The 23,936-nt window shown below is 45.6% G+C and overlaps 8 protein-coding genes across 8 annotated transcripts; 3 read left to right on the top strand and 5 right to left on the bottom strand.

Moving 5' to 3' along the window:
* Positions 1-419: 419 nt before the first annotated feature.
* N7478_012535 (cupin domain-containing protein) lies at positions 420-1,031 on the bottom strand (the record flags this gene model as incomplete). The annotated part of the gene is made up of 1 exon (XM_056928749.1): positions 420-1,031. One exon carries the CDS (start codon positions 1,029-1,031, stop codon positions 420-422), a length of 612 nt encoding a protein of 203 aa, XP_056773307.1.
* Positions 1,032-3,217: 2,186 nt separating this feature from the next.
* N7478_012534 (uncharacterized protein) lies at positions 3,218-4,084 on the top strand (the record flags this gene model as incomplete). The annotated part of the gene is made up of 1 exon (XM_056928748.1): positions 3,218-4,084. The coding sequence occupies one exon, from the start codon at positions 3,218-3,220 to the stop codon at positions 4,082-4,084; it is 867 nt and encodes a 288-aa protein (XP_056773306.1).
* A 1,035-nt stretch (positions 4,085-5,119) lies between these two features.
* Positions 5,120-6,943, bottom strand: N7478_012533 (uncharacterized protein; the record flags this gene model as incomplete). Its single annotated transcript, XM_056928747.1, has 3 exons — positions 5,120-6,238; positions 6,319-6,398; positions 6,460-6,943. The coding sequence occupies 3 exons, from the start codon at positions 6,941-6,943 to the stop codon at positions 5,120-5,122; spliced, it is 1,683 nt and encodes a 560-aa protein (XP_056773305.1).
* A 1,768-nt stretch (positions 6,944-8,711) lies between these two features.
* Positions 8,712-9,712, bottom strand: N7478_012532 (protein kinase family protein; the record flags this gene model as incomplete). Its single annotated transcript, XM_056928746.1, has 2 exons — positions 8,712-9,360; positions 9,429-9,712. The coding sequence occupies 2 exons, from the start codon at positions 9,710-9,712 to the stop codon at positions 8,712-8,714; spliced, it is 933 nt and encodes a 310-aa protein (XP_056773304.1).
* Positions 9,713-12,854: 3,142 nt separating this feature from the next.
* Positions 12,855-13,121, bottom strand: N7478_012531 (Protein kinase-like (PK-like); the record flags this gene model as incomplete). Its single annotated transcript, XM_056928745.1, has 1 exon — positions 12,855-13,121. One exon carries the CDS (start codon positions 13,119-13,121, stop codon positions 12,855-12,857), a length of 267 nt encoding a protein of 88 aa, XP_056773303.1.
* A 399-nt stretch (positions 13,122-13,520) lies between these two features.
* N7478_012530 (uncharacterized protein) lies at positions 13,521-13,703 on the top strand (the record flags this gene model as incomplete). Its single annotated transcript, XM_056928744.1, has 1 exon — positions 13,521-13,703. One exon carries the CDS (start codon positions 13,521-13,523, stop codon positions 13,701-13,703), a length of 183 nt encoding a protein of 60 aa, XP_056773302.1.
* Positions 13,704-15,420: 1,717 nt separating this feature from the next.
* Positions 15,421-17,699, bottom strand: N7478_012529 (uncharacterized protein; the record flags this gene model as incomplete). The annotated part of the gene is made up of 5 exons (XM_056928743.1): positions 15,421-15,731; positions 15,799-16,862; positions 16,920-17,171; positions 17,485-17,622; positions 17,686-17,699. The coding sequence occupies 5 exons, from the start codon at positions 17,697-17,699 to the stop codon at positions 15,421-15,423; spliced, it is 1,779 nt and encodes a 592-aa protein (XP_056773301.1).
* A 4,067-nt stretch (positions 17,700-21,766) lies between these two features.
* Positions 21,767-23,743, top strand: N7478_012528 (PAS domain-containing hybrid sensor histidine kinase/response regulator; the record flags this gene model as incomplete). The annotated part of the gene is made up of 1 exon (XM_056928742.1): positions 21,767-23,743. The coding sequence occupies one exon, from the start codon at positions 21,767-21,769 to the stop codon at positions 23,741-23,743; it is 1,977 nt and encodes a 658-aa protein (XP_056773300.1).
* Positions 23,744-23,936: the final 193 nt, after the last annotated feature.

Raw genomic sequence — 23,936 nt, 5'->3', positions numbered from 1 at the left:
GTAGTTTTTCAGCCTGACAGTCCAGACATTCGTATGTATGAAAGCGCCAGCCTTATATCTACTTCTACTTATCATCTGTAAATCTCAGCTCCGAGTTCGAATACACTGTTCCGTTTGTTTTGATCGCTTGTCTTCGTTGGACTAGTCTGTTAGGACCTTCTAATTTCCCTCTTGATTTGCCTGTTTTGACCAGGCCTGTCAATATGCGATCAATCCGCTACACTAGGTATCAAGAGAAAAGAAATGCGTTGCTTGCCATATTCGAAGTAATACGATTATATGAATGCACTCGTACATATAAACATGACTCTAGGAACTTGTTAAGATCTGAAAATGAATAATTGACAAGGCGTAACAGACCCAACAATGGATCTTTACTTCAGCCTCTGCGTTTCGAGCAATACACCCCTGCGCATGATTTAAGCCTCACGCAGAGACAAATTCAAGTCCTGACCAACGATCTTTCCGCCTTCCAGTTTCACCTGTTCGATAGGTTGAAACACGAAAAATATACGCAAAACACCAGAATCTTCTTTCTTTTCAGTCATATTCCGCCAAGCATGAGCTGTACCTCGTTGAACAAATACCTCACCCTTTTTCAGTAATCTTTTCTCACCGGAGTCAAGGACTAATTCTGTAGCGCCATCAATTACGACGCCATAGTCAAGGGTCGCTGTTCGGTGCATCGGAACCGCTGAACCTGGAGGGACCTCAATAATTGTGCAAGAGGTGCCGGTTGGCGGATTCAAAGGCGATGGATCCGAGAGCTGGGAGTGATAGTGCTTAATGTCAAGATTGGCCTTGGACTCTGGGGTCGCAGAAGTTGTAGGGGAAAGCCCTTGCACAGGAAATGTATTGGTATTGAAGGCCAGAGCATAGTCTGACGTTGTAGGCTTGCCGGGGGGAACCGGGAACCCAGTAAAAGATACCTGCTCCCCAAGCGCGTCACTAAAGATAGCTCGGCTGCTTGTAGGATCATGGGTTGTTATGATGCGACGAAGCGGCTTGGGCTGTCTTTGTCCGACTGACATATTGAGATCAATATCAAGATAGAACAGGACAAATGCCTAGAGTATCATTCAGCACTCGAGGTATTAACTGAAAAATACTGCGAATTTGACCCCAGCAACACTCACTACTTATATTATTAGCTGTATGAGAGATATGACTCAAATTTATATCATCGTAAAGTCATAAAGCAATAATCGGTCAATGTCTCGTCATAGGATGAAAAGATATCAATTGTGACGTTCAATTTACCATTGACCCCTTTACCAAGATCTGGGAACCCAAGGAATGTTTCTCCCCCCATGATAGGCATATTCTGATTCAATGGATCATTTTAAGATAATCGTGACATCATTTGAACTATTAATTCATAAGCACATCATGGGTGAAAGTGGTTCAGCATAGTCGTGGAAACAGCTTTACCGCACTGAGTCACTTGGACATGGGAGTAGCAAAGAAAAGTCACACCTAGATTCTCAGGCCCTTAAGTTTGACTTATCTGCATTGGGGTGGAAAATAAAGATTCTAGTTCGTTGGGTTGCTAATACAGTTACAAGACTGTATGTATCAGCGTAAATTACAGTAGCAACTTGATGCAGGATCATTGATATTCTAGGTCTATTCCTGATATAGACTAATGAGTCTTGGCATTGGGATTGGAGAATCAATCGAAGAGTGGTAGGTGGTTGCACCAGTTCGAGACGTACTGTACACAATGCCACCAATGGAAAGATTTAGCAGCTGAGAAAGAGGGGCTGAATGGTAAACTAGTAACCGAGGGACTTTATCCAGATACATTAAGTACTCCTCAATCAGCTTTGATGGATATTCTAATTTACGGTTTGGTATAATTTCATCGCGGTGATGATTCCTTGCGTTTGTACGAACGCTAATTTACTCGCTCGGATTCATCTTGCGAGGCGCGTAGAGCAGGCTTCTGAGATCTAATGACTAGATAAGCTGCGTGTAAACCTATGACGCGCGTCTATACAGGAAAATGAAGGATATGCGGTGATGCAAGAATGCAGGAGAACGTAAAGTTGTTATTCGTGATTATACGCACGATGACGCCGATGGGGGCGAGATGGTAAACACTTTGCCAAAATCATATCAAATACGAGATACGACATCCACCGTCTACGCATTTCCAAATGAGAACTGAAAGATACTAAGATATAAGCTTATTTGGAATGTCTATTCTCGGATGCACTTCGCAACGAAACACTTTCCCCCAGAGATTTCCGCGATTGTCCATGACGCACGTCAATAAGGCTCATACGATAGTCTGTCGCGTGCGCTGTCAGTGCTTTCAGCGGGTGATAGAACAAGATAACCTGGACGAGCAAGATCTAAAGACTCCACCCCCTCACTCCATCAAACACCGAAGATTCCATGGCCATAAACAGGGTGTCCATGCAGGGGGTTCCATCCAGAAACTGTATCTACGTCAACTCATGTCATGTCAAGGCCTTCATGCGAGGATCTGGCCCCTAACTCGAGCCATGATGATTTCACCGTAAATCCTGATCAACTCGGAGATTTTATCATTGAATGAAAGTAGTTTGAGACATCTTCATACCTGGAGTAACCCACGTTACCCGCATAAAGCTGTGGGCAAACAGGAGACGCCCGAAGGGGCGGATGGCAAGAATGGCGGGGCGTATCTGCCGCACTGACAAGGATCTACTACCTATAATAGAAATGTTCTAGAAAAGGTTCGTCACGGCGAGGAACACGTATGGGGGATCTTAGAGACGATCTGTGGCGGTCACTAGTGAGATCCACGCCTAAACTTCAACTCCAGTAATTAACTATTGAGGTGACATTACAATATTCTTTCATTAGTAAAAATCAAATCAATCAAATCTATAGACTCTTCTCATTAGAATCATATACAACAATCAATACTTTGATTCAAATCCCAATGTAACGCATTGCCCGGGGATCACGTGGTTTTGCCTCCCAGCGGTTAATATGGATCCGTGGATCTTCGTAGCCAAAGTGTTAAAATTTTCGGAGGCAAAATCGGATTTTTCCCCTCCGGATTGGCATATATCGTCTGTCTGCCCACCCTGCTGTAGTCTGTACAGCCAGACTATATCGTCTTGCTGGGACTCGAGCGCAGGACAAACCCTCGCAACCCAGCCCTCTACTACCACCTCGAATCCCTCCCCCCAAACCCCCTTTTGACTCATACACCCGCCACACCATGTTCGAGGACTTTTCTTTCTCCTCGCCGTCATCACGGCCTGCCCGGCTCGCTCTGGATACAGAAGACCGGATAATGGTCGACGGAGACAGCACATTGATTTCCCCGCTGTCATCTCGCTGTCCATCGCCGACGCATCGGTTCCGAACGCTCTCCCGCTCGAGATCGTCTTATTTCCGATCTCAGCAACCGCCCCCAACTTCAGTCCCTTTTCCCTACGAATCAAAACGTCTCTCAATATCGACCCTTACCCAGAAACTACATGAACATACTCTCCAGACCCCAAATGGCGAATCCGCAGCGCATCCCCGTCGCTCCGCTCCATACGCCGGATACGTCCTCACACCTCCTGATACCGACCATGACGACGACGGCCACTATACCTCTTCGCCTTCTTTATGCTCAAATCCCAGCCCAACTTCCATCCCTCCAGACTTTCCCTCTCTAGACGATTTTCCCGTCCCCCCTCAAGCAGATCATCTCTCTATCCGGAGACAAAGGCAGCATATCTCGCAGATGCAGTGCAATCAGGGTGATATTGACTCTATTCGTCAAACTGTTTTTGAGGATGATTTTCGTCCTGAGACGGGAGAAGATGATTGTCATCCTAGCTCTTTGCCCGCGCGCGCTTCGCCTCGGCGGAGAGCGTTGACGCATCGGAGTAGATTTGGACCTCAGGATGCGTCGGGGGATGCGGATGCGCGGGGAAGGCGGAAGAGCAGTTCTATTGCTTTGCAGTCGAATCGGATCGAGAAGAGCCATCACCCTTCTTTTGCGGGGAGGGAGACTTCGAAGCGGAATGAGCAGGGACTACGAAGAAAGAGTATGGTGACTGCCGCGCTGGCATCGGTGGTGGAGCGGCCATGATCTTATGATTCTCTATTCGTTGTATATATGAAAATTGATACCCAGCTTTTACAATGATATGGACTATGAATATCCAGATATGCCTTGATTATATGTAGCTTTGATCTTCTATCAATAAGCCTCTTATCATTTACAAGTTGCAATATATAGTACCCCACGGGTTGGATTGAATCTTGGAATGCCCACAGCACTGAGATAGTATTCCAACTTGAATGTCTGAGAATACGATGGGACCCACATGTGCACGTAGGCGCTTCGGAGGTCCTGCCTTTTCCCTTTGCCTTTCTTGCCGCTCGTATACTAGTGGAACCATGCAGCTCGGCTTTATGAAATTCCATTATTGGCCACCAGTCGAGACACTGGTGACAAATTTCAATTTTGAACAGTGATCATCTTTCACCACAAATGTCCCAAAGGGCCTCGAAAGTTGCTTGCCACCTGGGCATAGTGCACATATAATCTAGATACAAGAGCGAGGTCCCCAAGCCCCCCGATGATATAGTAAACCTATTGGAACCTTGGAAGAATACCACGTGAACATTCAGCCATACACATGCTCGAATGTTTGAATTAAGCCCTGGAGATAATATAACACGCTCTTTACAAATAAGGCCGTGTGATAATTACGGAGTACATATGCAATGACTGCAAACGAATACCTGCACGTTTCCGCAATTTTTGATCTGGCGAACCACTGTCAAAGCCACGCCCGAGATCTAGAGGGATTTCAAATCGATCCACACAACTCGTATACGCTCATACTCATCTATGGTTTGCAAATCATGTTTCTACGCAAATGTTATGGCAAAAGACTCATTGAAGTGGATTTCATTATCCCATATCCGAACCAGTAATATTTCAATATAAGCATGGACTCAGTCCAAAGAGTAATAAAAAGAATAAAAGAAAAGGGTAGTAGAAATACAAATAATGAATAAAAAATAGAAGAAGAAGAAGAATCGTCGAAAAGGGACGCCGCCTCATTTCGTCATGATATCATGTCGACAGTGAAAAAGTATAACAAAAGAAAATGACTTAGTTCCCAGACCTCCAGCTAAAGAACCTGCGCAATTTCCTGCGTTGAGAAAATGACTGTTTTCCACTTTCTCCTTTGCTCTTTCCTGCCTCTCCAGATAGGGAGAGGGAGCTTTGGAATCTGCGCTGCAAGCCGTCCAGCGCATGGTTAGACTGCGAGCGGAGTCCCATGTTCTCGGCGTTGGCCGCGGCCAGGACGGATTGTACATGGGGATCATAGTACATGTGGTCATATGGATCTTGGTCATGGTCGTAGAATTGGTAGGTGCGGGACATGGTGTTTGAGAGGTAAGTATCGTATGGAAATGTGTGTGAGTGTTCGTTTTCATTGTCATTTTCGTTCTCATGGGTGAGTTCGGTGTCGTAGGCTGAGGGAGAGGGTAGTTCGTAAAAGATCCCGCGGTCTCGTTCGTCGACCTGCGACCATTCTCCGTTGGCGTAGACTGGAGAGCCTGGCTCGCCTATTTCACTCTCAGAGTAGAAGGTTGGTTGGGAAGAAGATGCCGGACGAGCAGAGCCGGGCTCTGAGACTGGAACATCAAGTTCGTCTTCTAGGCGCTCGGAGATTGAGAACATTCGTGGTTTTGGGGACTCTCCTACGAGATCGGGGTGCATTGATTTATCGATGTATTCATTTTGGTAGCCGGATCTCCAGAGATCGTATTCGTCCCGCGAGTAGTCTGATAATGAGCGGACTCGGTCGTGCACTCCAGGTGACGAGGAGGGAATATCAGCTGATTGACTCTTTGGTGTAGAGTATGCCGCTGAGAGGGATGTGTAGAGGGATTGAGAAGAGTAGTGGGATGGGAGAGATGCATCTGTGAACTGGGAGAGAGAGGCACGGTCTAGTCCCTGGTCTATAGAGAATGTGCTAGCAATGTGCGAATCACGGATTTGATCCGCTGGGAGCCATGAGCATGTGTCTACATCCTCGATAAAGGAGACAATGCGTGCGAGATCAAGAGACTTTCGTGGATTCAAGATCTCAAAGGAGGCTCCGCCGTGGGAGATGGTGGCGGCTGCCGCTTGGGTGGTGGCTAACATGTCGGATTCCTGGGGGCGAGACAGAGGCGAGTGATGAGCCTGTCCGCGGGCCTCTAGCTTCTCACGAAAGGTGTTCTAGAAAAAAAAAAGTAAAAGACCAGGTCAGAAGATGGCGGGAAAAACAGACTATTTATTTATTGTTTCAGTCGACTCACCAATCGTTTCCTGTTAGGTCTCGGACGGGTCAGGTTTGCTGAGACAAGATTAACTCGTGGCCCCTGGGCAGGAAGTGCATCTGTAGGTGAATTAAAATTAGTGTTTATCTTTTTTTAATCAAAGCTGCATGCGGTACTTACCGGATTGCACCTGCTGCACCTGCACCTGCTGTGTCTGAGCGAGTGTTTGTTCTGGGACGTCGTCTAGCTCGCTTCGTTGGGAGATAATACTTTGCGAGTAGGATGGCGACAATGGTGGCGGACTTGATGCCGCAGATGAAGATATTGATACAGCGTAAGAAGGAATATTTGACAGTGCTGGCGGACGGTTTAAATTGCTTGTTGCCGTTTTTCGCTTGAGAGTCCTTTCTGAACGATCTACAGGATCGTCAATGCACTCTGCAGCCTGTGCGAGATGCTTGCGATAATCATGTAGTGATAATGAACCGGTAAGACCAAAGGAACGAGCAGGGAGTAATGTTGCATCTGCATGAAGGGGTTCAAGAGGAGTGCAGGTTGCATTGACACTGCCGACGTCTGTAGATAAAGATGAGCTATCCGGTAGCTCGTCATTATCCCATAGACCGATTGAGTCGGTGGATGGGAACTCGTGGACTCTACCCATTCCCGAAAGTCTGCGCACAGCGCAAAATAGTACAATTGAGTTTTGTCGGCTCTTGTTTTGAGGGGTTCGTAGCCTCTAGCGTTGTGACATATCCTTTTGTGGGCGATGATCTGAACGCCCGCACTCTATACATCCGATTTGTTAGAGCGGGGAACTAAAACTGTAAGGGAGATGATCTATCCAGACTCACACCTTCACCGTCAATGCAAGGTACAACAACAACTTGAAGACCGAAATTAAACAAGCAGAAACAGCATCAGAAGAAGATAATAAGTTATAAGTAAAAAAAATCTTTTGCTTTTTTTTTCTTCTCCCATCGGTACTCGGGGCCGAATGAACCTGTGCCTGGTCTTTGTTCTCGTTTTTTCTTGCGACGATCCACTTTTCCCACGCTCCACATAATCTCCACTTGAGTCTCGATCTCAGCCCGGAACTATCTGGAGTCAGGAACGCTGGGTCGAACCAAAGGTTCAGCATTCATAATGCCCTTTATGTATAGGAGATTGCAAATGGAAGACGTCACCCTCCGTTTGGATCCGGGCAACACAAAACATATAGCGAAAAAAAGTCGGTGTCGGGCCATGCATAAGCTCAAAAACTTTGTTGCCCGGGTGTACCCTACCTAAACGTAAAAAACTACACAAAACAACACACCCCTTTCTTGTGTGGAGCCCTGGGGAACAATGCAGAGCCCCCAAATGACTGAGACTTGACGAAATGGAGGAACAAATGACTTGCATGAGCAAAGAGATTGACCAACCCCCCAATCGGCTGATCTTAGCGGCATCTTAGTTTCACACTGGGCCATCCCACCCCCGGCCAATCATCTACTGTAACTGCCATTTTAACAATCCCCCGGCCCACACACCCGGTACATGTCCACCAGTCAAGGGCCAGAACAGCCTGATTATCGTAGATTGTCGTCAGGGCTGAAAAGAGGCGGTGATTTGGGCTGACACCATTCATTTGCTTTTGGTTGGCTGAGAACCTCTCAGACAGTCGGACATGTGGCGTACCACACCCAGAGATTCGTGCCCAGAGGCAAGCCATGCGCGTCGTCAAGTGGTTATGCAAATGGACCCACTTCCAACTTCTCTTGGCTTTCAGGGCCTCTCAGGGACTGGTCGGGTTGGCCCTGCATCCGGATTACTGTTTGGGGGCAGAGCTCTGTCGCTCTCTGTCGCGTTATCCATGGGTCACGCCCAACAGCGAGAACTCACGAGCTCGTACCTGAGACGGTCGCATGGTGCATGATTCATGATTCATGATGCATTCAAGGGGGGTAACAAATGCGAGCTGATTGACAGATCGGCATTTATTATCTCTATTCTTGTCGGGCACTACAGTATGTACTTGCATGCGCCCCAGTACGGATGCCTGTAAATTCAGTGGCAGGTCAAACTTGTGGAGGGATCTTCATATCGCATGCAGCCTTTAACGTCAGGACTATCACTGTCAAGCGACCGATGAGAAGTGTGTGGTTCTCAATATAGATTTTTGCTTTTTGGTTCCTGTCGCGGTTCATTGTTCGTTGTTCATCGGGCGAAAGGGGCCGCGGGTACCAAAGTCAAAACTCGAACGTGCAATTCGCCACCGCTGAAAAAAAAAAGATGATAGATCCGACACGATTACTTGGAACACTTGGAATAAATGCGCGTACATGAAGAAATTTTCTGATACTGATCTGCACTATCCATTCATTTTATTGCGATGAAACCCCGAGAATATCCCAACTACCAAAGACACAGCTACTATGTACATTCCACCCTCAATCAAGTTCTTGTCTCTTCTCATCCCACGTGCCTTGGATATCCCCATGTTCTATTTCGCTAAATAACAAAGTTTGATCTTGAATCAATTCCTCCAAATCATTATATCGCTCTGTCCAGCATCCCTCTATAACAGCACCACCTGGAAGACCATTAATTTCAGGATATCTCCGAGATGCAAAGAGTCCGTCCACCAGCTGCCCATACTCCATTTGTTCATTTGAAGTTTCAAATGGTCCAGGAGTCTTATAGGGCCAATGACCAGTCATTATAGTGTAAAAGATCGACCCGAGACTAAAAATGTCCACTGCCTCCGTTGACATACATGGCTTGCATGGGTCGAAGAATCCAGAGTCAGGCAGATGTAGACCATCGATGTCGCCGCACATCGATCCCCCGAAATCACAGAGAAGGAGGTCAAGTTTACTAACGGAGTTGGAGTGGAGTAAGAAATTCTCCGGTCGCAGATCGGAATGCATGACGCCCTTTTGGTGGATATACTGGATTGCTTCTGCGGCCTGGCGACACCATTTTATTCTAAGATGTAGGTCGATAGAATCGTTATGCTGATCGATGTAAGTTTGTAGATTGCCGTCGCTAGCTTCTTCGAAGAGTAGACCACGAGGATATAAAGAGGGGCCAAGATAGCTAGATTGGAATCAATCATGAAATTTAGTATTGTATATCGGATCAGTTGGCCGGGGTTGATGATATACCGGACTATTCTTGGGTGTGTCCCTAGTATATTCAGAAGCTGTTCTTCAACTTCAAAACTATGCTTTACGTCCGTAACAAAGTGATGAAGCTCGGTTGCTCCGGAGTGCCACCACGAGTAACGAGGAGATTTGATCACGGTCCCTGGTTTTATCTTTGCTACCAACGAAGTTGAGCCTTGGCCCAGTATCTCGCCGACATTTGGTACATAGAATGTTTGATGTGAGCTCTCGACAGGCAAGACAGCTTGATTCCCCTCGTTGGATTCTGAGACGTGCAAGGTCATTTTAGAGCTTGGTGGTGATACAAGGAAACACGGACTGGGCAGCCACTTGGGCGTTTCGCTTCGGCTCTAGTGCTCTATTAATGCATGGGTGCCTCAGGCCCCTTGTCAACTTAATATTTCTCACTTTTGCAGCGCAGAATCATCATCATCATCCAGCTTTTAATTTTTAGTCCAGCACGCTGAACAACACCATAACTGGACAGACTCGTTCAGTTTGTTGTAAGTAATAAATCTCCCTGTGATAGTTAGCATGGCTCTATTCTCCACAATTCAGTTCATCATTTCTGATTTGGTGTATATTATCAATCAGCTACTATCCCCATTTCCATTCATCGATGTCCATGGATGTAATTGGTACAGTGACGAGAGGAAAGATGAATATAGGTCAGCCCGGAGGTTTAACCTAATTTATAGCCTATCGCATGATCTAGTATGAATTCCAAGGAATAAAGGTGAGAATATGAAAATATATACTAGATCGTCATGTACTACTACTACTAGTATATTTTGAAACCCCAACTTGAAGGTGAGCCTGAGGCGTTTAAACTTGAAGTTTATATTATAGACTTGAGGTAGACTGGACAAAGTTTTAGATGAAAGTTACATACTACACACGAGCTTGAAAGCATTCATCAATCGCATAACATAAGAAAAACCAATAAAACACCTATCATCTAAAATTCGCTGTCTTGGTCAAATTCCTTAATTAGGAAACTTGAGTCTTGGCCATAGAAACTCCTTGAAGTGAGCAAAATCTGATTGGGGTAGTATGTATCTTCGCAAGCCAAACAGGACCAGTCTCTATTGCGTTAAGATATGAGACACAATCCTAAATTGTACTAGGCAGTAGTTGACCTTGGCGTAACCCGGCTATCTTAAATCGTTTATTCTGAGCGCAACTGTATGGATCTGGTGGCACTTTGTAGCTGCAAAAGCATCCATCCTACTTACATTGCGATAAACTTGATTTCCAATTACTTGATGTATGTGTGAATATTTATCAGTGTGTGACGAAGGACTGTTCAGTCTATTCGTATGAGCTCCATATAAATGTTCTGGCATTGGTCAATTAATGCTTACCGAGACACTGCTCTACATAGAGTCATACATATGAAAATGTCATATTGCATGGTAGATACTCATATTATATCAATATCTACATATAGTATCGAGGAGGCCAGGAGGCCAAACCGAGACAAAATATTTGATCAACAACTGTTGAGAAACATTGGAAATCTATTCTAGCAGACACATCTTGCCACAGTAGAATAACGTCTCGATGTGATCTTCAAGTTGCTACTCAGGCGAAATGTGGATCTTAATTGAATGGTAACCATACTAGTATTAGCTAGAACTGATTGAAAGCCCGTCAACCTGATGCGGTACTTTGTCAAATAGTATCGGATTCTCTCTAAGAGGCCGATTATTTTGTAGCATCCGAGTACTGCAGTACTACCAATGTTTGGAAACATCATTAGAAAGACGTGTAGTGTAATATAGTGTCAAACGCCCGGGCGTACTCAAAACCTCATCACTTCTAGCAACTTGAAGGAGTGGGATTATTTATCGCGGTAACTGTAGTGAGTCCCGAAACAATTCCTGAAATTATGTTATACGCACCAGTCTCGTGGCAGGATGCCGAATATCCATTGGTGATATAGCGCACTAAATAAGCAGTCTGGAGGCAGGTTTTAGACATAACTATTGAGGCGAAACTACATCATTGGCTTAAGGTATGGCTAGCTAGGTAGGTCTCCTATGGCCATACGTAGCAAGCTCAGGCTTCGGTTAGAAGGTATGGGGAAAAAGATCTACAGAGTGATTCAGAGATTGCCCCGCACTGTATTTGGCTTGCTCAATCTCGTGCCGCACAGACCGCTTGTTCATCTACGTTGGAAGGCTAATCCACAGCTTTTGAGAAACTACTCAGTTCAGCTTGTACGGATGTCGGGTTTTAGTTATCATTTGGCCTTTTTGTCTTGAAAATTGAAGAATCCCTCTCTATTATTGAAAACATTTACATGTAATGTCTTGAGAAATGAGAAGGAGGAGTAATTAGAAAGACTTTTCCATTTCGTCCACTATGACGGGTTTGCGTTTGTGGTAGATCTCGAATCGGCGCGAGGGCTCACCGAGTTCGATACGATGAGATCCATAAATAAGGTCCGAGCTACTCCTTGGTCTGCACACACATCATTATTGGTGAATATCCAGCAATCCTGGAGAATTGACATTCGAATTATTCGCGCATACATCCGGAGTTTCCCAAGGCTCGCAAAGCTGATTGATCCTTATCTCGGATCCGTCAGAACTTTTTTTCATGTCGTGCCACCTCGGCAATGTCATCTTTCCTGCCACGTCAGTGGTGATAGGGTAGGTCAAGTGACTGTGCGATTCTAGTTTACATTGGCGATGATGCTAGCAACTTTCTGAAGCAGGTTGTTCGGAGAATGTGGAGCTGAGAACATTGAGCTTCTCCCGAGTAATATTTAACTAGGTAAGAAATCAATTCTGGTAAACCAGAATTTCAAAATGTTGATCTTGTTATTTGAATCCCCATTTCTATTTCATTCATTTTGCAATCTGAATCATTGACCTTAACCCAACCGGAAATCAACCATAGCTGTGTGTTGATAAATCCAAACCGAAATGTCTGAGCCACTCGCACGAGAGGGCCCAGGGGCCTCCACAGACGAGAACAAGCAAAACTTTGAAGGTATGTGTAGTATAGCTATATGAAGAGAGTGTACGGGGACAATCAACGGATTGGTCCGAGAGTAGGGGGTGCCTATATGTACATAGTTGAGCTTCCCTCTCTCTCTTCCTCTTTTGAAAGCACCGCAGCGTAAGGTAACCTGTCAAAACAATCAGATGTTGTTTGTCTACTTTACGGCTGACTACCAGGCCCCCGCGAGAGATGAGAGGCGAGAGGCGGAATTGGCACCAGGTTGGCTTTTATGCTCGATCTCCTCGGCTTCGGGATTATTGTCGGTCCTTCATGAAATGGAGAGCGATTCAAATAGAACAACATCAGACCGACTAGACAAGGGAGAGGCCGAAACCATAACGCTCCATCTTTGGCATACACATAAATCCACAAAATGCAAAGAGAGGTTCAAATTCTGATACTAATCTTAGTGAGCTAGGGGTCCTGCTTTTCCTGCCCAGGTCGTCGATTATAGCTCCACCCAGTGAACTGAGCCTTGACTTCCTGACTTAGTTCTGGGGTTGGTGAAGATGATGCCCAAGCCTGATCCTGCTTTTTATGCAGAGGCGGCCGAAATATCGGGATGTATTCCTTCCTCATGAGCTTGGGCCAATCCATCCCATTGAAGAAAGGGTGTGACTTAACTTCTCCTGTCCCATTTGCTCCAAGGCGTCGAAGCGGATCCGGCGAGAGGAGTTTCATGATGATGTCTTTTGCTGTTTCTCCAATAGATACGCCATTCAAAGAAGATTGTAGTTCAACGGTCGTATCCGCCGCGTCATAATTGGTGAGATTGAAAGTAGCATTCGCGACTAGCAATTCATAAAGAATGATTCCAAAAGACCATCAGTCAGTGGATTCATGAATCTGAGAGTGATTACTCTGGGAGCGTGATATTTCGGGGGCAACGTGATCTTCTACGTCATCTGAGGGTTCCCATATTTGCAACGCTTCCTCCCAGGAAGATTGTGGCCAGGGGAGTCGAGTGCCAGAGATATCCCGAAGAAAAAGTCACCGATAAAGAAGTAGCCGGTAGAATCGATCCAAATGCGTTTTGTGCTCAGTTTTCCGACGGACTTGACCTTGTAAAACTTGTTACAAATGCTGCTTATTCCGGTCTGCACGGGAGATGGGGTTTCAATGCTGGTCTCTGTGATTGAAGATGAAGAAGTGGTGCTGACTGCGGTAGTAGAGGGTGCGGAGGTGGTATCAGTATTTGATGTGCTGGGTGTTGATGTCGTCGAGGCCGAAGTAGACGTAGCCCCCACCGAGTTTGAGATATAGTCCACTTGAACGCAATAATCGAAGCTCTCGATAAGGGAACAAGTTGTTCCATTGACGGCAGTCGTCGGGTTCTAGATGGGGGCAATGTATCAGAATAGGCATCACAGAGCACACGCAGCGGAAAAAGCTACTAACATCTAGTCTCCTTTTATAAACTTTTAAATAAAACTTAAACTATAATTAGTTTAATATACTCCTTAGGATTATAAGATTATTTCTCTAAATTTTTTACGATTTATACAAAGAAGGTATTATAGTATATTATATAAACCAGAATAAGCGTAAAAAAGGATAAATTATCTAGATAACAAATAGCTTTATAGTTAGAATTATACAAACTTAGGCTTATTTAGGCTTTTCTTAGGCTTTCTTAGAGGCCTAGATTAGGCTTTAGATTAGGCCTAGGCCGGAGAGGTTCAGCCTAAGCCTAATATAGATTAGGTTTTAGACCGAGACTTAAGGCCCAAATTAGGCTTTATAAAAGTCTAATTACAGCAAACAAATATCGAGAAAAAAAGAAACAAGAGCACGCTTACTTATAAGTAACGGCTGATTCTGCGTCCGCCAAACACATGGCCCTGAAGACCGAAGTCAAAAGTTTTACAGGAAGAAAACTGGTACCTCAAAAACCAGTTATTTGCGCATGCACAATGCGAGGATCAACATATCAACGCCCAGCTGATGAAATGGCCAATAAATTCAAGGAGACTACCGTGATCCATTCAGGTATCCTTCACCTCCACTATCAACGAGTACATACTCGGAGCAATCTAAAGTGGATCCTGGTGTGACCTCGGGGACCGACAATGGGGCGAAAAGGGAAATGTATGGAGACGGATTGTTTAATACCTTCTTGAATATACCGAGCGGAATATAATGTACCATATAAGTATATACATGTAACCAATTCAATTCAGCGATAATTATCAATTGAAGTACTATTTTAGTTACTTGTCGAAAGTTTGATTTAGCAGATTTTCTTGATGTCTTCGATTGAAAAGATCCAGTACCCTGTACTGTATCTAGTTATAATGTCTCCTGTTTTCCGACGGTTTATAAGGAGCATGATTGGATGGCAGGTCATTGAAAATCTTTTTTAAAAATGAAAACTAGCGGGGCTGTCTATCAGTCCCGTTAAGATCCCTGCGCCCCACAGTAAACTGAAACAATCCGCGGGGTCGGTTCTACCTAACCCCCTATCTTGGCATACAGAGCATTTGCTACGAGGTGAGGATAGTTAGGAGAGAATGTCTTGCCGAAAAGACTTTCGGTCATAATTTTCCTGCTTACCCCATCTCTGAAACATGTTGGAATATCAGCACACGTTTGCGTAGCTAGCAATAGCAATGATGTGGCTCAGTGTTTTGAGCCGGTGATTGGTGTAACATGGTGGGGCTCGATGGAAATATGTATTATAAGTTAGGTTCCGCAGTTGCACAGTAAAATTCCAAACGGAAGAAAGCTGCCCAGGTGTAATTCTATGTATCATTACAAATCCAAAAAATAAGCCTCTCACCGTCATCGTCCCAACACGAGCCACCCTCCCTACTCAAGCAAAGATTTTAAACCTCTTAATCGTGACAAAATGACGCACAACCTGAACCCCTAGCAGCGCAAGATTATTGTATAGTTTTCACAAGAATGATAATAAGATATTTAACCAGTTGTTTCAGTAAATTTGTAGACCCAAAAATCGATTCTGACTTGAACTCTCCACTTAGTATTCCAAGCGAATTTCAACTTGATTGTCGGTTTCTGTGCTGTCTGCGCTGGGTAGAGGGATGGCGAGTATTCTGACGACCATTCTCTGACCCTCTGGCATCTTCTGGACGAAACCATCGTCCACCACAATTTTGAGTCCAGATTTGTTGACATGCAGAATGCGAGCGACATCTGCTGGTCTTGCGAAGCTCTTCTCTGAGATCTTCGACACCATTTCGTCGACTGTTCGCGTCTTGGGGTAGATCGCACGATAATATTCCTTTGGCGATTGGTCGTTGTTGAGGAATCGAACGTAGAAGCATGCAGCTAATTCCACACATTGTCGTTAGTTGGGATGTTTTGATTCTGCAGCTAAATGCAATGCCAATCTTACCGGGCACAGTCGCTCGTTCCGACTTGAATGATCCTGTTGATGCTCCACTCTGGAAGCTACTCATGGTATTCGGTGTCCAATCTGTTGAACTCCGAGGAGTCTGATCTTGCAGATAGGCTGTCGTTATTTGATGAGCCCCTGCGAAAATTGATGGCTGCACGTCGTATGACTCCATCGGAGAAGATAAATACATTTCTGGGTCATCTTGTACCTCGGCGCGAAAACTTAATACACTTTCGCGACGGCTTGTGTAAATAGAACTTTGCAGACCGTCTATACTGCTCTGCAAATGGTTCCGGAAGTTGGTCTGCCGTGAACTGTCCTCGAATCCCACCGGCATCCCACCTCCCTGGAGGCTTTTTTTCGAGCAGCTGAGATGCGCTTTGGAGTTTGCGATGCTACCTCGCTTCCTTTTGCTCGCCGGCTTGGGTGGGGCTGGTTCACTCATTTGCTGTTTCAATCTTTGAATTCTCTTGCGGATACTCGCAACATCATTCGACAATTTTCGCTCGGCGCCATGGTCGCGAAAGAGCTTCACATTGCAAAAGCAAGCTTCTGATTCCTGAGCAGCAATTTCATTGAGCTGCTTCGTCTTGGCGCAAAGTCGGACTGAGGCACCTTTCACGCCCTTTGAAAGGGTAAAATCAGTGGAAAGGAAGTTGAACCGAACTGGAATACTGCATCCGGGTACTTTCCTATTTGGGTCGATGGTCCAAGTGATCGAGAACCCATCTAACCCAACGTTCTCAATAGACATGTGGGGTATGTCGTGACCAACATATTCAACAGCCCTGAACTGGTTATCATTCTTTTGCGAGTCTTCCATTCCTCTGCATGCCTTGCACAATTTCCAATAAGCAGCAGGATTAGACCTTTGCTGTTCCTGTTTGAACGAAATGCGGACGAATGTTCGGTACTTGGTAATCTCTGAAGTTGCCGCAGAGGGCTTTGAGTCTACCACTATGAGATGGTAGACATGGCCCTTATTGAGATAGGATACAGGTACCTCCCTGGGATCACTGACCATTGCGGTGGAAGCTCGGAGAATGGTGTGGTAGCGGAATCTGACCACGGCAGGTTAGAATTGTGACAACCGGTCATAACCCCATCGAGAGACTTACTGCTCACTTTCCGAATAAAACAGATTCTCTGCATCGGCGATCGAACTATCCTGTGAAACAGGCTCTTTTGCAGCCGGTGGCGATTGATCACCCGTCATTTCATTTTTATAAAGTGGCTCAGCTGAAAGTCCCAAGTTTTCGTAATCTGAACCTTGGTATGTGATCTGGCGAGGTGAATAAACACCCACAGGCCCAAAAGGATCCATGCTCTTCCATAATTGCGAAGGATTGACACTTCCAATCGAGTTGAAGCTGGTTTGGATTTTATCTATAGGTTGCAATTCCAAAACAGGTCGATGATCCTTCTGACTGGAGAAACTCTTTGGGTATCCTCGACCTTCTACTAAGTCGTGGGATATTGTAGAGAGTTTCGCTTGCGATGGATACAGATTGGAGTCATAGCTTTGTGGTGGGCACAATTGTTGAGACATTGATGAATTGGACGTGCCATCGGATCAAATGAGAGAAGGTCTTCGGAGCCTTGGATCGTTCCCTTCGTTCTCTTTTGCGCCCTGGCTGTGTATGAGCATTTCCGTAGGCTGCTTGGGAGTAGTTATTTACTCACCCTTCTGATGGCGTGTTGACATTCTTTCCTTCAATGAAAGAACCAAACTGCTTATTATCGGTGACTCTGTAAAAGAAGGAGCTACCGCAGAGCTTCTGGAAGCGGCTGATGAGCTCGTTATTTGGTTTATTTGCGTTCCTGTATGAAAGAGGTATGCGAGGTTAGATCTGGGCGCAGAAGTGCATAAGGTATCGGACTCACCTGTGACACAACATTGAATAACTCATAATTGGAGGTAGAGTGCACAGAAGTGTGCCTAGTGCTCACTCAAAGAGATAGGGAAGAAGTCGCGCAGCCTGTGTCGCGCAGGTTCGGCCAGCCAGGGGAAGGTTGCTCGAGGCCGAATGGGGATGAAATTGTCTTCATTTGACAGGAAGAAAGCTCGCAAATGTACTTATCGCAAAGTTTAAAGCGTGGTAGTTTTTTCACAAAGACAGCTGTATGGGGAACCCAGCCAATGTAGGAAGGAAATCGCTGAGGTACAGAAACTCGTTCTGGGTCAAAAGCGTGCATAAGTAGCCCTGGAGCAACAGCTAGAAAGGCTAGACACACTGCAATGCCCTAGTAGTCGATGAAATCATAGAAATTGTATCACATATGGTGGGGTTGGAAAGGTGGAGCGCAAAGCTAAGTAGCAAACGAGTACATAGGATTGCAAAAGCATCGTGGATGTCTTTTCCGTACGCGCGTCGGGGCCATTGCGGGACAGGGTGTATATGTACAAAGGTTAATCAACTAGATCGCCCGGGCGCAAGTGACTCGTAACTGCAGATCCCCGTTCCTATTTGTTGGGTCTGACGACAGTAGAATCTAACAATGTACGAATTGACCGCCATTCGAGCATCTAGCTGGTACATGAGGGCCGATCGAACTTACACCATGCTTTTTCATCGTGAAAGCACCCTAGGCTAACACTTGGTGGCGAGTGCGGCCGGGACCCATGGGTGGCTTTTACCACATCGGGATGATAGTCCCCAGTGTGATATATGTGATTAGCTGGCCATTTTCACCGGTGCCGCTGCCCCCACCAATGCGGGCCTTCATGGTCCGTTCTCCACTAAATGAGACAGCATACAGTATGCCCATGTCAAAAGTACAAAACGGTCGATATAAAATGGATACCCGCTATCTTCGGCCATTGGAGACGGATCTCTAGTATACTCTACATCGATGTGCGGCGTTGACCTCATCTCGGGGCTGAGACAAACCCTGGGCCAATCCCCAGCCACACTGAGTTTCTAATGTTTCTTGTCTTTCGGGCCCTCCCAGTACCCCGGGCATGAGCGGACATTACGTCGCATTAGCTCATATACATGACTCCAAGTCGAATTTTGTCCCCTAATTTCTTCCTCCGCCAAAATATGTGCCTCGTGTTGAGCCAACTTTCTGCTGATTGCGGACACACGCCCTCTCTTTCGTCTTTTATCGAGAAAGACATCGAATGACCACCATCATCCTCTCTATAAGCGGAGGCAATCACAATGGTAAGGTTCCTGCCAATACGAAGCAAATTGCTCCGTTTACGTAGCTGCTTCTCCATGGGTGCCCAATCAATGTTAGCGGAAAGGTAGAACTCCCAGCGGCAGCTCATCACATTTCCCACCTTCTTCCCAATAGCCAATAAGATAAAGTCTCAAAATAGGACTGCGGTTGGTTTGGTGGCGAAATCCGGGGCAGGGCTGGGGGCAGTATAAGTTGTCGGTACAGGTCTGATAGGGCATCATCGTCCAAAAGAGCTATTGGTCATCGCGGATATCTTTTCCGATGAGTGCGACCCAGTCGGATCTGTAAGGCGTTAGCCAGTAATCAGTAATATCCAATGAGATTTAAGCTCGCACCATCATGGAGCAATGGTGTTACTGCAGGACCAAGTCTTGCGCGAGCTTTTTAATGAGAGCTACCACGTCCTTGTCCTCATAATGAGAAGCATGGTAGCTCACTGGGTATTCACAACCTTAGATCCGTAGGTTACTAACACGTGAAACCTACCGAGGTGAGCTGTTTGGTACTCTTAAAGTAAGAATCAATATCAACGCGGGAGCAGAAAAGTGAACAGACAACTATTATGGCAGGTCAAGGGAAGGTCCCTAAAACCCCTCCTAAACTGATTGATGAACTCGTCATCTGGTTTGTGCATGGTTTATTAATTTGGGTGCTGGTTAGCCGATCTGAATCCTTCCTTAGACCGCTTCCTCCCGCATAGTGTAGAATCACTTTCAGCACTTTGATGAATGGAATTAAATAGTGGAGCATACCGCAACATCTTTCCTGCGGCGGGCCATACTGCTGTCCTTACCATGTTGCAATTTCATTAGTGACCTATGGCTGGGTTCATGTGAACCTTTTGCCTCCGCAGGACTGGAGATCCCGGCATTACCCAGGAAGCTGATCTGAACATATAGCCTATCAGAACGCCATAATTGCTGCCCTCCATATCATTCTGATTGGTTTCGCCGGGTGGATCAAACTCCACAAAGTCTGATTGTCCAGTTATCTGGATATTCGATAACACAGCAGAATTAGATATCTAGGTGATTCTCACGCCAGTTTTACCAGATATTGCAAAATGAAATATGCAATCTGCAGACATAGCCAAGCATATGTTTACCTGAGATTTGTCCATACCTATATGCAGTGAGTTTGTAAAGATACATACATGTCTTGCCCAATTCCGGTATAACTAACACCTAATCCATTCGACCATTCAGAATGAAAGAAGCGGGACACGCGGAGCTGCCAGTAGGGAAGCTACGGCTTATTATTTGTTACATTGTACTCTTCAAATGAGGAATTATGAGTCACTCGGAGCAGACCCGGTCCGTAAGTACAATGAAATTTCGGATCAATTGTGTGGTAAGGGGACCGACCTATAGATGAGTTTCCTCTGATTATGTATAGAGAGCCAACACAAAGGTCAATGTGATTAGCTAACCACGAAAGATGTCGTTATTGTAGTAGAATAAGGCTATGCGAAGCAAAAGAATGCTAGGCTATGTAGGTTTCTCCTAAGAGATGAGCCAACGCCGAGCTTAGTTGGAGCTATCAGGTGTGATACGATCAATCAACGGGTCTGACCGAAGCTTTTGGAGAACTGATTCTGTTATACAGGCTCTGGAACGCAAATTAGGATAACATCCAACCAAGCGTCTTAGTAGACAGAACACATACGTGAATCCTCTAGCGATCATGTCTGGAAACCTGTTGATTACAGATCCACCGTCTCCGTTAATCTGTGCGATGTAGGTATTGATCTGCTCAGTGGTCGCCGAGTCTTGAAAAGTTACCTGTCTTTGTTAGTAGGGATCATAGGAGGCGAAGAGAAATTAAATTACAATGAAATTCGTATCCATTTTGTCGGGCATGTGTAGTTAGCATAGACTTCGCTGAATGGAAGAAGAAAGGCTCAGGTTGCAGATTATTTCTTGATGGTGATCAGGCTTAGTAATTACTAACCTTCACTCAGTTAAACCGATACATCAGAATGCTGTCATCGCATAGAGAACCCTGCTATGGATGCCAGACTATACGTGGCCAACAATTGGAGATATTACTACCGCCTGCCAATCCAAAATTGGGTGTATAACTAGAGGAGGCAAATCTGCCAGAATATGAAGCATATTGCTAATGTGGTGGAGTCTGTATGCCCAGAAATCCTTGAGAAATACCGACTTTCCTCCGCACACCAAGCTCTGTAGATTTTATGCGCCATGGTCGGTATTTCCCGACGTATCTGGGGGAAACCGTGGAGAACACTAAAAGAATGGGTGCATGCATAACTCATAATGTTCGCGTTTTCTTGTTCGAGGTACGTAGCGATCTGCCAAGCTCTCACAAATTCAGGGTCTCCAAGATTCCCCCGTATTTTGATTCGTGGCTGGGACTACCATTATTCAGCCTAGCCTCAATCCGTGCGGTGGGTTCAAAATGGTTGTGTCATGCTTTTCTTTGTTCCTTCAAAGCAAGTCACTGTCGACGGCTGGGCAATAAAATATTTGTTAGGGGAATTAAGGGAAAATGTTATTCCGCGCTAAAAGAAAATATCGATGACATCATTTCGCAACGCCAATACAAGCGGGAGATATATGCTGCCGCGAGAGAAATAGTTGTTCAACTTCAAATATGAGCGAGAACAAGCATCGAAACACTTATATTTGAAACCACACCTTTCAAGGTAAATTGTTCTGTCCCTTATCAATTCACTACCGATTGTCTCTCAGCTGGCAGCCAAGGCGTATTACTTCTCTTTTGGAAGCCAGAGACCACCATCAACGGCACACACAAGATGAATATGACTGCGGTCCCCAATTTGAGTCTTTCTGCACAAGAGCTTGCTGATATGTTACCGACCGGGGTTGCATTTCTCAATCAAAATGACGAGTCAATCATGGTGAACCGGCGTTTCCAGGAGCTCATGACATGCTGCAGTGCTAAATCATTCGACTGCTGGTCAAAGTCCATCCACCCAGAAGATTACGACCGCGTAGCCAAGGCCTATTTTGAGACCTCACACTCTAAGCGTGCTTTGCGCATCGAGTTCCGCACTCGCGGTCAAGTCTCTCTCTGGCGTGTTCTGATGTTGGCTCCGTTAGATGACATTGATTTGCATCGGCTTAATCTAAACGGTGGTGGCTTTATTTGCACTATCGCAGACATTACCCAAGAAAAGACGGCAGAGCTGTTCCAAGTGGAAATTGCACGAGAAGCGCAAGAGCGCAAAGAACAACAGGAACGTTTCATTGATATGATAAGTCATGAAGTCCGAAATCCTCTTTCTGCTATCCTTCATTGCACTGAGGATATACTTGAAGCCGTGAAGGACAAAGAAAGTAGTGGAGTACCTGTGGCAGACATTGCACAAGCAGCAGACACAATCAGTCTCTGCATTGCACATCAAAAGAAGATTGTCGATGATGTCCTTACGTTCTCGAAGCTAGATGCATCAATGTTGACCTTATCACCGCGAATAGATCAACCAAAACGACACTTGGCACGGACATTGTCTATGTTTCGGCCACAGCTTCGCAAGAAAGACATTCATATTGAATACAAACTTGACACTTCTTACGCAGATTGCGGGATTGAATGGGTGTTAGCAGATCTCGATCGGATGGGCCAGGTTCTTGTCAACCTGGTTTCTAATTCTATCAAATTCACTGCCATAGCGAATAGTAAGCGAGAGATCAGAGTCTCAATAGGCGCCTCCACGAAGCGGCCGCCATCTTATCCTCCTAATGTTGTATTTTTTGAATCCGATGAAAGTGCATTACGCTTGGATGCCACCACCACACCTGAGTGGGGAGACAGCCCAGTCGCGTATTTGATGGTTGCCGTGAAGGATACCGGGATTGGCATCAGTGACCAAGCTCAAAAGCGGCTCTTTGAGCGCTTCAACCAAGCAACACCTAGAACTGAGAGCGTTTACGGTGGTTCAGGTCTTGGCCTCAATGTGAGCAGAAAGCTCTGCCACCTTCACGGTGGAGAAATCGGCGCAAGCTCAATGGAAGGGGAAGGGAGCACATTTGGATTCTTCTTTAAGGTCAGACGGGACGTTGAGCCATCTAGTCTCGATCCGCCTAATTACGACGAATCCGAAATTGATCAGTTGTGTGGTGGGATACAAGCGATGAGCAACAGGGCCACCGGGGTCAAGAACCGGACAAAGTCTCCCGAAATCCCCGAGGATCCCATTATTACTCACATTCCGGAAATCTCCCCGGGGGCTGCAAGTGACGATAAATACAGACATAGTTTGGAATTGGCCCAACAGGTTAAGCCTGATGAGCCTTCCGCGAGCGACCGCCAAATTTTGCACCCTGATCTAGAAAAACCCACGCCCAGTCTAGGAGCGTACGAACCGATTGGCATGAAATCTGACACGAAAGGAAATCGGCATGTTCTCGTCGTAGAGGATAATAACATTAATCGACAGATTGTTTCCCGGAAGCTGCAATCCTTGGGATATCATGTTTCAGAGGCGACGAACGGCCAGGAGGCCTTGGATGCTGTCCAACGTGGTGAATTTGACTGTATTCTCATGGATCAAGAAATGCCCGTTATGGATGGGAAGTCTGCGACTATGGCAATCCGCAATCTTGGTAGAGACAGTACCCCTATCCTTGGGGTCACTGCAAATGTGAGGGCGACTCAACAAATAGAGATGCTGGACGCTGGTATGGACGATATTATCCATAAGCCATATCGAACGAATGACTTGTTTGAGAAGATTAATCAAATGATAATACTCAGGTCGAAGAAATGAAAAAAAAAAGATTTGGTGGACTGTATATATCAATTCTAAATTACTTGGTGGCTGAAGAAAGCTGAATGCAGTGGACTTGCGATTAACATATTCGCAGAAGCTTGGCGTAGTTTGAAGGTGTCAATGCCAGCCTATGATTTTCTTGTGACCTCTTTGCTAAGGCCTAAGTCGACCTGGTTCTTGACCCCCACTG

This window comes from Penicillium angulare (genome assembly GCF_028827245.1).
Source record: "Penicillium angulare strain IBT 27051 chromosome Unknown utg000011l_segment0_segment0, whole genome shotgun sequence".
NCBI classification, from domain to species: domain Eukaryota; kingdom Fungi; phylum Ascomycota; class Eurotiomycetes; order Eurotiales; family Aspergillaceae; genus Penicillium; species Penicillium angulare.
This window is presented reverse-complemented; position numbering and strand designations above follow the sequence as displayed.